The sequence below is a fragment of the Amia ocellicauda genome, chromosome 16 (genome assembly GCF_036373705.1).
Source record: "Amia ocellicauda isolate fAmiCal2 chromosome 16, fAmiCal2.hap1, whole genome shotgun sequence".
Lineage (NCBI taxonomy): Eukaryota > Metazoa > Chordata > Actinopteri > Amiiformes > Amiidae > Amia > Amia ocellicauda.
Window position 1 is genome coordinate 10,484,900 of NC_089865.1, and position 15,072 is coordinate 10,499,971.

Below are 15,072 nucleotides of genomic sequence, written 5' to 3' on the forward strand. Positions count from 1 at the left end.
TACCTTGCACTTGTCCACATTGAATTTCATTTGCCAGGTATCAGCCCACAACTGAATATTATCTAAGTCCCTCTGAATAGCCTGTGCCGCCAAGATTGTATCTGCTGAGCCACCTATTTTAGTATCATCTGCAAATTTGACAAGTTTGCTAACTATCCCAGAGTCCAGATCATTAATATAGATTAGAAAAAGCAAAGGCCCTAGTACTGATCCCTGTGGAACTCCACCAACAACCTCACTCCAGTTAGAAGCAACTCCTCTAATCGACACCCTCTGCTTCCTGTACATCAACCAGTTCATAATCCATCTACTTACATTACCTTGAATGCCTACAGCTTCCAATTTGAGGATCCAGGTCTTTGGTGTGGAACCTTATCAAAAGCTTTTTTGAAATCTAAGTATATCATATCATATGCTTTCACATGATCTACAGCTGCAGTTGCATGTTCAAAAAATTCTAATAAATTAGTAAGACATGATCTGCCTCGTCTAAACCCATGTTGACTATCTCCAAGAATATGGTTTTCATTAAGATGCTCCTCTATTTTCTTTCTAAGCGAGGTGAACTGCTCTGATGGAGCAGAGCAGTGGCTGTGCCCACAGAAGCAGACGGCCTGCTAGACAGTACAGTCTGCACGACCGGAGACCTCCTTGCCTGTGGATATAGGCAACCACCGCTGTGTTGTCTGTCCGAACCAGCACGTCTGTCCCGAAGGACTGGCAGGAAATGAAACAGTCCGAGGAGTACTGCATGTAACTCCAGGATGTTGATATGGATGGCCCGTACGGGCTCCATCCACTTGCCTCGGACACCATGTCCGTTGCAGACTGCTCCCCATCCTTGTTTGGAGGTGGCTGTCATCATGACTGCTCTGTAGCAGACTGGGTCCAGGGGCACACCGAGGGTCAAATTGTGAGGGCTCCACCACCAACAGAGCACCTTCCAGCACGCTGGAGTGACTGTGACTCTGTGTGCTCAATCGTGGTGAGTGTGCATCTTGAGAGACCTGAACCACCACTGCAGCGGCCTCAATTTGAAGGGGGCGAGGGGGGGGTCTGTGATGCAGCCTCTAGGAGGCCCTGCAGCCTCTGGCAACTCTCTCTGGCACCAGTGTGGCAAGCATGGCAACAGAATCGAGCCGCAATCCAAATATCTGTGCCTGCTGACTTGGCGTCAGGCGGCTATTCTCTGGATTGACCCGGAGGCCCAATTTGGAGAGATGGATTAGAATCAGGTTTGTGTGGCTCTGAACCTGCTCCCTCAAGTGATAACAAACCAGCCAGTTGTCTTGGTAATTGAGGACGTGGACCCCCTGGCAACTTATCAGAGCAGAGAAACTTCCTGTGCACCTGCGCAATGGGGATGTGAAAGTACGCATCTTTCAGATCCACCATGGTGAACCAGTCGCCGGGCTTGATGGCCTGGGACATGGTGCGCAGATTAAGCATCACCTTGAGGTGGTGGTTCAGGCGCCTCAGATCCAAGATGGGGCTTTCTTGGGCACATGAAGTATGGGGAATAGAATCCCTCGTGCTGCTCCAAAGGGGGCACTATGTGGATTGCTTGCTTCTCCAGGAGAGCATCGATTTCGACCCGAAATGCTGCAACGGGTCCCTCACTCGCTTCCACACCACGTCTCGGAAGGGGGGTGGGTGAGGTGGGATCAGGCCAGGCCTCCTCCTACCACAAGCTGCCGTGGGCGAGCGAGCGTGGCGATGTTGGAGTTGCCCCCACGGGAAGTCCACCAGGCCCACTTCTGCCGCACCCTGGGTCCTGGCATAAGCTTCCCCTCTCCTGCCTAGGGTGGGGGCTGTTGCCGGATGGTCCCAGGTAGCCCTCAGTTCATCGAGGAGGTTAGGAAGCAATAAGAGGGCCCGTGTGGGCCACTGCAAGCGCTGACCTCTCTTGAACCTGGAGCTGGCAGGGCAGGATCAGAGGGTCAGGGGAGCTGGAGATACTCCACAGCCCTCTGAATCACCGCCCAGAACTCCAGGTCCTGTCCAGCAGGAGCAGTCGTATATCCTCACTCAACGGAGGAGGAGGGGTGGGTGGGACCAGCTCCTCCTCCATGAGCTCCACCTCAAGCTCTGAGTCCACGTGCAGACTCAGAGACAGGCGGTCCTCCTCCCAGGTGGCCTGTCTACTGATCTCATCCAGTGATGGGGCAGATAGACTACCCTCAGACTCCAGTGGCACGGTGTGGGCCGGCAGTAGAGCTTCATGATGTGGGGAGTTGCGAAGCTCCGAAGCTACGTGTCTGGAGGAGGAGACGGAGGTGCTCGGGGGAAAGGCAGAAATCCAGCACCACCAAACACCTACCGTCACTCTGCTATGGAGGAAGTCGCAGTCAATTCACGTCTGCTGTTGGTGCAAATGTAAAAATGTATAATAGTACATCCAATTTCACATAATCAAATAAATGTTCCCAAATTACCTGAATAAGCCTGGCACACAGCAAAATACTGTGAGTCGGTGCAATGTGTAAAATTCCAGGTCCCCATGACTTCAGAATGTTGGTCATTGATAATATATGCACACTGGTCCCCCATCTCTGGATTCCACTGAAATATAAGAAACATGATTATAATTATTTAATGTAAAATGATAGTGTATCTAGAACTGCATGAGATATGATGTAATCCATTAAATGAGAAAAATAGAAAAGAGATAACTCTAATTAAAATGGAAATTTTACTTACGTGATGAAAATAAATGACCCGCGGGTTGCCATGGAGTAGGGGATTGAAATTTCGGTATATGACTGGAGATTCATCTACCCAATCCCATTGGGAACTGGCGAGTTTCATTTTGAGACCAATCCATATTTTACGTGGTGCTTTACCCAGCAAATAAGTGATCACATCTGTTGACAGAACCAGAATAAGTTGAAATACATAACAATGGCATGCATTCGAAATACCTTACACTGCAATTAGTGATGTGACAACAGTTGTGATAAATAATAATAAAAAACTTTCTATTTGAACTCCTCTCTCTGTCATAGAATATTTATAATCTAGACCCATTTTAACGACATACTATAATTTAGCATTTCATTCCTTCTTATACAATTCAGGGGTATGCTGTTTTAGTCTGCTATATGATGTCTTGTGATTAGGTGTGATTAACCTACCTTGTTCAACTTGACTTGAGATGACTGGAAGTGTTCCCCCAAGTGTCAGACAAAACTCATTTGCTTTTTCAAATGACAAGTATCTGGCTTTAATGGTTGTGTAACACTACAAAGACACAAATTGCATGTTAGCTCCCATATTTATAATTCACTTTTTCAGAATAGCTCCATATATAAAATAAAATGTACATAAGCTGTAAATATGTACCATCATGGAAATCATTACCTTCTCTCCAAAAGCAAAAGAGGAGTTACTGCAGGGGACTCCAGGGCGGTGGTGTCCTGATGGTTCCTTCTCCACAGATGTGGTATTGATTCTTTGACACACAAAAGGCAGCTGTTGTGCACAGTTCTCATAAGGAAAGGCTAGAATACATGTGGTATTAAATTATATTGTTATAGGAACTGAGATAGGATATATTTAAACTCATGGAGGCTGCTGGAGGAAATTGGTATCTAAAATACCAGTCAGCCTCAGAGCAGATTCACATCAACTGATTTTAGGTAGCTTTTAAAAAATATAATTATTTATTAGCACCTGGATGATAGTAACATAAAGGCATTATATGTAAATCAATTTCAATTATATTTAAACTCATGTTCTGTTGTCTCAATTTACTTTATATTCACAATTGATTAAAACCTGTATTTCTATGACATATGTATATTGATAATACTAAAATTGTTCATACATAACCTTTGGATACATATTTGCAGCTAATATTACAACATACAATGATTATATGATTATAGCTATATTAAAAATAAACATTTTACATACACGAAAACATGTACTTTGCAGACATAACTTGACAAGACTCAAGAAACAATCCAGGATGAAACCTCCCCGGGAAAAATCTGTTAAAAAAAAAGTATTTCCATAATTAGTAATTAGTTATCTCCTCAATTTCTGTTTTAATCTGTACCCAACCGATGTTAAACCTTGAATGTTGAATAAATATGTATCTGTTAGTATTTACATCAGAAACTTGAGAAAGGTATGTATTGACTAACAAAGAAAACTGTAAACACAAACACACACATAAACAGATGACACTATAACCCCATTCACACTGAAACATTTTGTTGCTGGCAAGGTCTGGGTGAATGGGTTATTGCTTGCAAATAGTTGCCGGCAATTTTCCAGCAAGGGTCCTAGTCAAATTGCCGGCAATTTGACGGCAACAGGTCTGTGTGAATGGAGCAGAAAAATAATTGCCGGCAAATTCAGCGTCAAGTCCTTGTGTGTCGATGCAGTGTGTAAGCTGACGTAACCAATCAGAATAGGGGTGGATTTTTGCGACTACAAAACAAAGGTTAAGCCACCTTTGACCAAGAACTTGTGACCGTAACTAGAAACAGACCAGGTTGTTAGTAATGGCGGAGGTTGAAAATAATATAGTTGCAGCAATTCTGTTATTGATGAATTAACAGGTTGGTGTATGTAATGCTAACTATTGTCACACATGTCAGATGTTATATACCAATAAAGGCAAACGTGTTACCCCCGCGCAATGGTTGAAATAAATAAATCGGTTTGGTTCATTTGCTTTGAAACAATGTGTCAGTGTGCTCGCTGTTCACATATGTCTTGTGTACAAACGTGCTCAGTTCATGATTAGTGCATATAAGAAATGGCAGCATAACATGTATGAAGAGTCAGAGAAATCCAGAGAGAGATGTACCTCCAATCAAAAGGTTTTTAATACAAGCAGCTGCAAGGAAGAGGTTCAAGAGGCGATCTCAAGAACAGTCTTAGAGAAGTTACAAAGTACAGGCACTTTTATGCTGACCAGACAGGAGGGGAAAACAACAGGCCCACATGTCTGTCCCGTGATGAGTGCAAGTTCGGCTTCTGCCTAACAACTGCTCAGGAAGACCCATATATAGTCAAACTGGGAGAATTAAGGCATATGTAATGTTTAATATAAGGGGGGTTTGTACGATGTATCAAGCCCAAATTGTCTAGGTATCAGGGTTGAACTATAGCACAGTACCGTAGCACAGAATATTGTTCACCTTGTTCATACAGACACAAAGGGAAAGAAATGCAGTTCTTCAGTGTATAATAACAAGTAAACAAATACATACATATGCTTGACTATGCGCTATAGTCTTTATGAAGTTAGGATTACAACACAATGTACATGAACAGTGCACAACAGACCCACAATAATATAGACAGCATAATGCTAATAGGAAACAAAAGCATTAAGCAATGCAATTAACCATGAAACGCCCATCAGCACTTTAACTTGAAACCCACAGTAAACGGACCAGTTATGTTGCAATTTTAAAATGTGAACATTTCAGGATATATTATTTCAAACAGTAGCGTTTGCACATAAACTGCTTGCTGTGGAAATGGGCATGTTTCCGTGTTTGTGGTGGAGCAAAAATGTAATGCATCAGTTATCACACTACAGCAGCATTTAGAACTAGTCAGCAGTTCATTAATTCTGTCATTGCTCCTTAACATTTGGTTGGCTAGTTATCTGCTTACATGGTATGTTGTGTTGATTTCAAAGCTAACTACTGATTCCAAATGAAAATTAGTTCAATGATAGCTTGTTGCATGCATTGAGGTCACACACAAGCATCACTCGACAGGTGAGGTTAAATTATGAATAATGGCTGATACATGCCTCTACTGTGCGCCTGCTTTTCCTCGTCCATTTTTCTCTTTTAAAAGATGCCATCTCTCTCTCTCTCACCTCCACGCTCTCATCAGCACGCTGCTGTAACCCGTGCCTCACCTGCCCCTCTGCAATAGTGCACGTTTTTAGGCAAGCTCACGGTACATCTCTGTCACTCCGCTTGTAGCCGACATATTGTGCGCAGCGCAAAAGAGCTCAGTTGGATTTTAATTTGTTTTAAATATTATTTATGTCATATGTTAGGGTCCCTTTGATATTATGGGGCCTCCAATTAACAATTTATTTAGTTTCATTTAAACAGTGTCCTAACAAAGTTACATGTATTCTATTTTAATTTATGGTTTACATTAGTTCTTTTTTATTTTTAGTTATTTTCTTGATTTTATTTAGACTGTTAAACTGGTAATTAGTGAATGTGTACTATTGCCATCAACTAATCTTAACATCTTACAAGTTGCACACTTACCCCAGGGGTTGGAATTGGTCAACATTCTTCACCCACCACTTCTGCTTATCATATCCTGAAATCTTTAACACAAGCAGGTAAATAACGAGATAATTAGGTATAAATAAGATATTCATGTTTTTAAGATTTAAATAAGATTCAATTTTATATATTGACATTTACTACTTTCAGGAATGGCTTTTTTGTTAGGTTTGACAAAAAGATTTGTAATGATTTGAAGTGAATGCAGCAGCATCTGTATTAGTACTGATATAATTAGTATCAGTTCATTTCACTACGGAAAAATTCTGAAAAATGTACACTTTATTTAAACATACTTTGTTTAAAACTGTGATCTTCAAAACTAAAATATTATTGGTCATTTTTCGAATAACTTTGTGAATTCACCTATTTTAAATAACAACAATTAATGTTAAAATATATACCGAAGACAATGTTTCATGTATTCTTCTCACTGCCACGAGCGTCTGGGGTGATGCCAGCTCACTCCCATTGCTCGCACAATACAAATTAGCTTCGTCAAATGTTAGCTTTGTATCGTTCACGAACCAGAACTCATCTCCATCAACAAATATTGATGATTCATGATGTGCACCTGCCGCAAAACACAATAAAGAAAAACATTCCATAAGTTTGACCAAATTAGACAAACACATAATTCTCACCTTCGATTTGCCACATTGTTTTTTAGAGGAACTCCTCCCAGCTTTGAGCTAAAAAGTCTATATTAACTGTCCATTTCCTATTCTTAACAGACAAACAGTTATAATAGCTTAGGGGAAAGACACCGGTGAACAGATATAAATGCTGTTGGCCTGTGCTTAATGACCATAGGATCTCTGTATAGTGTGTTTCAAGACATACATATTACCCACTATTAATATTATGTAATACTGCACTTCTTGATACCTCAGAACCTCAGCACTGCAAAGCTCTTTGTGCCACATCCACAGTTTCTTGTGTATATACTGTATATTTTGAAGAAGTGTTCATAGTAACTTTGAATTACAATGTTCTCAAAATATAATTTATTAACTGTAAGAATATTTAAAAAGCACTTACCAGGGTTATACCATTCTGGAATCTTCAGTATATGGCCTGTTAAGAATAACATTATTGAATAAATAATATGCAACAAGTTAAGTTTCCATCTAAAACAATAAAACATTTCTTAAACAATGGTGATCATTTTAATCCTTTCTTAGCAGGATTAAGGGTAAGCAATACAGTGATATTTTGAAATTTACCTATTTCCAATGAGAAAACGGGTGAATTTGTCTTTTCGTTCACATAAACTTTAACTTCTAAATCTTACGTATTCATTTTTGTATTATGTGGATTCATATGTTGTTTTTTTCTGACTTTATGTGAACGTATATATACACAAATTGGCCCGTTTTCTCATTGGAAATAGGTACATTTCAAAATATCACTGTATTGCTTACCCTTAATCCTGCTTTCAGATAATTTAGACAGTCCTTTGCTGGTTAATTTCAGTATGTTGAAATTCGGTTTTGAATTGTTATGAAATGCAGTCGGACCAAAAAGCTGTTCTGTCATGTAATATTCGCTACATTATTATTTATTTGTCAGATGCATTTCCATCGCCTATTTGTCACATAAACTCTTTATCCACCAAATTAAAAAACAAACAAAAAAAACACCTCAAGCAAGTGTAAAACCTTTTTAGAGATATTTTAGAGATAAGGAAAGTTAGCAACTTGCTGAGCCGATCAGGACAGGCAGAAGAGAGTAATATCAGGTGCAAATCTGCTAATAAAATAAATGATGATAATAATAATGGATATTTGATGTAAAGACAATTACAAGTTTCAGCAATCAACACGATTATAAATATTTCACAATCAATAATTTGCCTAGTACAAACCCGCCTAGCACATATTGTTAGTAGCCTACGTTGTTAATAAAATGTGTATTTATAATTAAACAAATGTATTGAAACAATTCAGAATATGTTAGTGCATTTTCTTTTATATATTTGAATTGGGGAAAAAAATTGGCACATCCACCAGCCACTGTGGGTGTGTTAATTTAAAAAGTTAATTTCTCATGCTGTTCCTCCACTTCCTCCTCATCTGTTGATGATTCAGTGGGGTTTTCCTAAAATACTGACATTTATTTTTACTTTTAACTGTAAGATATAGTTGCATAATTGTATTTCTTAGCACAAAATGGAATCTCTGCTTTTGACGCTTGGCAGATACGTTGATATGGCACTGTCCGTGGCGCGTCAAGTTTGAAGCGCTGGTGTGTCCCGGGCTTTACCCCACCCCCTCCATTCTCAGCATTTTTCACCCTGAAACAATCGTTTTTTAATAGTCTGAATTTCCTTTTTGGGTGATTATATTTCTCAAGAGCAAGAAGCAAACTGAAATAAAAACAGAGACGTGTTCTCTGGTGTTTCTAATTGTTAGTAAATAATTTACCTTTGGGTATCTGACAGATCCATTCGAGGTTGGCATCACAGTGAAAGGGACTTACAAAATATGAATTGTGGAATGAGTCTGGTAATGTAAATATGTGAAAAGGTCTAATTTGTCTCCTCAGAGTCTGTGTAATATAGAAGAAAAAAAAGGTAATCATTGAACTCATAATGTCACATGCCATGAAGTTTAATGAATGAATGCCTTTTGACTCAAACATACTATACTGTGCAAAAGTTTAAGGCAGGTGTGAAAAACTGCAGTAAAGTAAGAATGCTTTCAAAATAGACATGTTAATAGATTATATTTATCAATTAACTAAATGCAAAGTGAGGTTAGGTGTATGATTAAACAATTATACCAAACAGGTGCTAATCATCAATTTAATATGTAGGTTGAAACACAATCATTAACTGAAACAGAAACAGCTGTGTAGGAGGAATAAAACTGGGTGAGGAGCAGCCAAACTCAGCAAACAAGGTGAGGTTGCTGAAGACAGTTTAGTGTCAAAAGTCATACACTATGGAAAGACTGAGCACAGCAACAAGACACAAGTTCTAGTAGTTCTACTGCATCAGCAAGGTCTCTCCCAGGCAGACATTTCAAGGCAGACAGGGGTTTCCAGATGTGCTGTCCAAGCTCTTTTGAAGAAGCACAAAGAAACAGGCAATGCTGAGGACCGTAGACACAGTGGTCGGCCAAGGAAACTTACTGCAGCAGATGAAAGACACATCATGCTTACTTCCCTTTGCAATTGGAAGATGTCCAGCAGTGCCATCAGCTCAGAATTGGCAGAAAACAGTGGGACCCTGGTACATCCATCTACTGTCCGGAGAAGTCTGGTCAGAAGTGGCCTTCATGGAAGACTCGCGGCCAAAAAGCCTTACATCCGATGTGGCAACAAGGCCAAGCGACTCAACTATGCATGAAAACACAGGAACTGGGGTGCAGAAAAATGGCAGCAGGTGCTCTGGACTGATGAGTCAAAATTTGAAATATTTGGCTGTAGCAGAAGGCAGTTTGTTCGCCAAAGGGCTGGAGAGCAGTACATGAATGAGTGTCTGCAGGCAACAGTGAAACATGGTGGAAGTTCCTTGCAAGTTTGGGGCTGAATTTCTGTAAATGGAGTTGGGGATTTGGTCAGAATGAATGGTCTCCCCAATGCTGAGAAGTACTGGCAGATATTTATCCATCCTGCAATATCATCAGGGAGGCATCTGATTCGACCCAAATTTATTCTGCAGCATGACAAAGACCCCAAACATACAGCGAAAGTCATTAAGAACTATCTTCAGCGAAAAGAACAAGGAGTCCATGGAGTGATGGTATGGCCCACACAGAGCCCTGATCTCAACATCATCGAGTCTGTCTGGGATTACATGAAAAGAGAGAAGCAACTGAGGCTGCCTAAATCCACAGAAGAACTGTGGTTAGCTCTCCAACCTACCTGCCACGTTCCTTCAAAACCTGTGTGCAAGTGTACCTAGAAGAATTGATGCTGTTTTGAAGGCAAAGGGTGGTCACACCAAATATGGATTTGATGTAGATTTTTCTTCTGTTCACTCACTTTGTATTTAGTTAATTGATAAATATAATCTATTAACATGTCTATTTTTGAAAGCATTCTTACTTTACAGCATATTTTCACACCTGCCTAAAACTTTTGCACTGTACAGTATTTTCTATATTTCTATGACAAGTTCACAGTTATATACAGTTAAAATGACCAGGTAATAGAAGTTTGACTTCATTTTTAATTCATTCAGCAAATATCTGCATGGAATTATAATAAATTAATTAACGTTTTGTTTTCTGATTTTATTCTGCTCATGTGTGCTTGTACAGCAACAAACTGCATACAGCTGTTGAATAAGAAATACAATATTACCAGCTAACACAAATTTGGTGCACATGCAGCAATTACACTGATATCTAGTTGTACATCTAAACGTGGGAACAAGTCAAATTCACTTTGCCAGACCTACTTTAAATGCAGCACAGTCTCGATCAGAAGCATCATCCTCATGGAATGGCTGTGAGAAAATAACAGAGGAGACCTAAAACACAAAAAGAGGAAAAAAGGTTAGCAATGACAACTTCATACTGATGGGACATGTTAACTGAAATGTATATTGAAGTGTGTGCTTCTTATTTTTAGATAAAATTGGGAAGTATTATTTTAATTTTCTACTCAGTATTTTTGCTGTTTTTTTAATACCAATTCCCTGTGTCCTACCAACAGTGATGTCAGGAGTGTATTTACATATTTTGTGATTGTGCCTCTGTAACCAAAACACACCTCAAACATCCATCTAAAGTGCCTTATGCAAAGAAATCAATTTGAAAATACATGCATTTGCAAGTTTAATGCAAAATAAGTCTTGATTTTTCTGCCTGTGCACTTACTGGTCTGTTGTCACTCCACTCCCATGTATTTTCAGATCCCGGGTTTCTCTTATTCAGGCCAATCCAAAAATATCTGTTGTCACTAATGAGATATAAAAAATATAAGAATATGTCTACTGGTACATTGTCATTAAGGAGCACATATGAGTGACATAAAATAAATCCCTTAAAAACATTACATTTATAATTCCACACTTTAAAAATACTGGAGAAAGGTTAAACCTAAAACAAATTGTCAGTGTCTCTACAATCAGTTGTTTCTAGTTATATTTAAGTTTCCAACATAATAGACATGTAAATAAACCTGGTTTCATTTCTACATAAAAGTTGGCACAGTGTTACATGGAACATAAATATACCCTAAAATGTACTGAAGTGTGAACACAGGCATTGTAATTGCAATGGGTGTGTTTTCTAATTAGTTACTCTTGATAAACTTGTAGACCAACACAGTCAGATGTCCTCCATGCAAGGTTTGTAGGGATAGGTGAATGTCACAGCTTTGATCTACAGTGTGATTTGATTTCCATGCAATCAGAATCCAACCCATGTGGGAAGTGTTCATAGGGTTATCCTACTCATTAAGCTTCGCACTAAGGCTGGGGTCAGCTCTGTTTTGTACCAAAATATTGCGAGCCATTTTCCACCAGTGAGTAGCTTCCTGTGGGTTTGTTGTTCATCACAGTGAACATTTTTACTTCATTGGAAATTTATACTTTTCATTAAAATTAACAAGAGAGGTCAGACCTCTTTGAGAACTATGGGGTAAGACATTCAACTATGCCTAGCTTGACAGCTCAACAGATCCACAAGGCAGTGCCACCCTACAGACAACTGTAAACATCTGGTAGTTTATTTCTGAAATACATAAATGCTGGGTCCCACAAAGAAGAAAGAAGGCAAAATGGTTGTTCATGTTTTATCTTGTAAATCAAGAAACCATAATACAACTGACCTGATTGTATCCCTTAAAAAGTAATGAAGGCCCTGCATCTCCTCATTATTGCTGAAGCTGGGCAGGTGAGCTCCCAGTGCTTCACAGAACCTCTCAGCTTCTTCCCAGGATCTCTTGCGATTCAATCTCTCATGATGAAACACCTAAACCATAATAGACATGAGAAATTGCCTGAAAATAAATAGCCACATGGTTCAAGAGTTATGGTACCTACATTACCTCAGTAGAAGACTCAGTAGAAGTCACCCAACAATAATTTACAATTAAAGGCAACCCTGTTAACTTTCCTAATTCACAGGGTCTATGTGACTTCAGTCCGTACATGAATGCCAGTACATTTGTGATAACATGTTTATGAATGATGTCAAGCTTTTTTCTAACCTTGTAACAGTAATGTTGTTGACCCTGCCAGCCATCAGGACAGGGGGCATTTGGATCAGGTTCAGGTGCGGGTATTGGCTCTGTGTGAGGCCCAATATAAGTCTTGCAAATAGACATGGCTTTGAATTGCTTACAGTCTTTCACCTCCCACTTCCCCAGTGCCCTGCCAGCTGACATGACGACACATCCTTTTTGATGAGCTGCAATTAAAAAGCTTTCATTACACCATCAATCTTCCTTGTTTTCACAACAGGATCAACAACCATTGTAAAAAAATCAGTCCGTTCAGTACAAAGTATAACTGTTTTATCCCCAATATAAATCAACACCACCTGCCTGTGAAGATACATTGACTTGCACTCTTAGTAGTATTAGAAACAGAAGAAGACAATGCAAATGGCCAGCACTGTTTCAGGCTCAGTGTATACTATCAGAAAGTGGGGAAAATGCAGGGATATTCCTTCAGCTTCTGCTTAGTTTGACTTCCTGATTTATAAAAATATAAAACAGGGAAATGAACATCACTCAAACATAATTCTAAACATTTTCAGCTACGTGTGTGTAGCTAAAAGCCTTGCAAATACCCACCCCCTAATTTTCCTACCTGGCTCATATTGATTCCAGTTGGTGTATGTTACAGGAACATTTATTTTATCACTTAACATCCAATGGAACTCTCTGGTGTCATTATAGTTTTGAAGGCTTGTCCAAATGTATTTGGATTCATCTCTGATGTTTTTTCTGATAAGGCTATTAACATAGACTTGTTCAAACCTATGAATTGTTCAACAACAACAACAACAACAAAAGTGATAAGGAGATACAGGAACAAAAAATGCTATAGTAATAAATCTAAAAGTCACATAGCTGTCATAGCTTATATTACCTGTTCATTATTGTTAGATCACACCCATGTTCAAATGTAACCTCTTGACTACTGACTTTATAGCATGCATTCCCATGTCTCTTCCAGTCCTGAAAAACCAGCCAGGGCAAATCATCATCATCAAAACAGCACAAAAAACTTCACGTGTAGCACACCATAATATTATTAAAAACAGTAAAGGTTGACACAGAAGGCAAAACAAAAACAAAGATGATATAAATATGTGCTGGGTTGTATGTAACTAGCTAATTCTTGGAAGACAAGATTTCAGAAAGTCGTACCAACAGGACCATTCTATTCAGCTTTATTATTTGGCGAACACTATATTTCCACAGTGATTGGACAGACATTTATTTGTGCTAAATCACGTACTTACACAGGTATTACATATCTTCCAAAACAGCTCTATACACACAGCATAGCTGACTTGATATTTCAGATATTCTATGCTTACACAATGGAATGAAGCTAAACAGGAAACATAAGTTTATACATAGAAACTTGCCTTAACATCACAATTAAAAAGGGAGCATTGCAGTCAATCTGTCTTAAATTGGGATTTCTTAACAATACAACAAAGAAAAGTTTGTTTTCCCAGCCGCACCCTTTTACATTTGATTTATTTCTTCTTTCTTTATTTCTTACCTGCTGGGGCACTGAACTGTTTTAGCATTGCTCATAAAATGACATCCCACAGCCTCCTGCCAGGAACCACACAGAAAGAGGACAGGAGACGTGAAGCACTCTGAATGCTTCCCAGCACCATTTTCCCTAATTCAGCACTCAGAGGTATTTTGGAATTTTAGCAATTTAGCGTTGCATACCAATTGGGGTGGGCGTGTAGACAAAGTAAACTGTTAAAGTTTAATATTGTAGCTGTTCCCAAGGAAACATTTTCAGTTTAATTAGTTAATAAAATCGACTTACCCCATCAGCTGGACAGCCTGCATCATGCACCGTTTCATTAACCAGGCCTTTCCTCTTACACACATAAAATAACTTCTCCTCACACTCCTTGACTTTCCAAAGTCCAAGCTAAAGAAGTAGGGGGAAAAGTGTGATTTGTACTGTGTTTAATCATTTTCACTTTACCTCAGCTCATTCCTACTCAGGTCCACTCAAAAATATTCAGCGCTGACTAAACCGTAATTACTTTGAATCTCTGGATAGTCTGGCTAACCAGCTATATAAAAAGTGATGCTTTGTGTCATTTTTTTTTTTTTTTTTGTAATTGACAGGAAACAGATTAAAATGCTTATTCTAACAGATATTTCAGATGATTAGCTTTCTTGTGTTATAAAAATATACATATTGACATTTGCAAAATCTAAGAGAAAATTAAGACAGTAAAATCAAATGAAGTGAATCTATCTATATAGCCAACATACCTCTCCAGAATATGCCACACAGTTCGGGGTGCTATTAAAAGGAATATTGGGTTCATTCCTGCTCCAGTATGTGAATGAAACTGAAGAATTATCACTCCAGTGAAACAAAGTTGGGACGTTCTCATTCTTCAGGCCAGTCCATACATCCTCTTTAGTTTCTGCACAATGCACATAAAAAATAGTGACAGCTACAGTTAATTTTTCATTTAATAATTACTTAACATTCAAGTTAAACATCATAAGGCTGTGTTAGAAGTACTGCTTTCTTTACGCTTTTTTTATTTTACACTTTTTTACACTTGTACTGCTTTCTGTTTATATGACATATATCTTATCATTTTAAATGTAATTAAAA

At 38.9% G+C, this 15,072-nt stretch overlaps 1 protein-coding gene across 2 annotated transcripts in view; it reads right to left on the reverse strand.

Annotated features, from left to right (window-relative positions):
• Positions 1–15,072, reverse strand: part of ly75 (lymphocyte antigen 75) — a 45,729-nt gene that overhangs the window by 21,127 nt on the left and 9,530 nt on the right. For both annotated transcript variants that reach the window (XM_066688622.1, XM_066688621.1), the window contains exons 8-24: positions 14,718–14,875; positions 14,257–14,364; positions 13,330–13,418; positions 13,048–13,217; positions 12,444–12,643; positions 12,063–12,205; positions 11,108–11,189; positions 10,687–10,758; positions 8,705–8,828; positions 7,320–7,355; positions 6,683–6,852; positions 6,258–6,319; positions 3,916–3,992; positions 3,361–3,500; positions 3,135–3,240; positions 2,701–2,864; positions 2,436–2,562 (exon numbers count right to left, since the gene is read on the reverse strand). In XM_066688622.1, the coding sequence (XP_066544719.1) occupies positions 2,436–2,562; positions 2,701–2,864; positions 3,135–3,240; positions 3,361–3,500; positions 3,916–3,992; positions 6,258–6,319; positions 6,683–6,852; positions 7,320–7,355; positions 8,705–8,828; positions 10,687–10,758; positions 11,108–11,189; positions 12,063–12,205; positions 12,444–12,643; positions 13,048–13,217; positions 13,330–13,418; positions 14,257–14,364; positions 14,718–14,875 (2,028 nt within the window). The remainder of the gene's footprint in view (positions 1–2,435; positions 2,563–2,700; positions 2,865–3,134; positions 3,241–3,360; positions 3,501–3,915; positions 3,993–6,257; positions 6,320–6,682; positions 6,853–7,319; positions 7,356–8,704; positions 8,829–10,686; positions 10,759–11,107; positions 11,190–12,062; positions 12,206–12,443; positions 12,644–13,047; positions 13,218–13,329; positions 13,419–14,256; positions 14,365–14,717; positions 14,876–15,072) is intronic.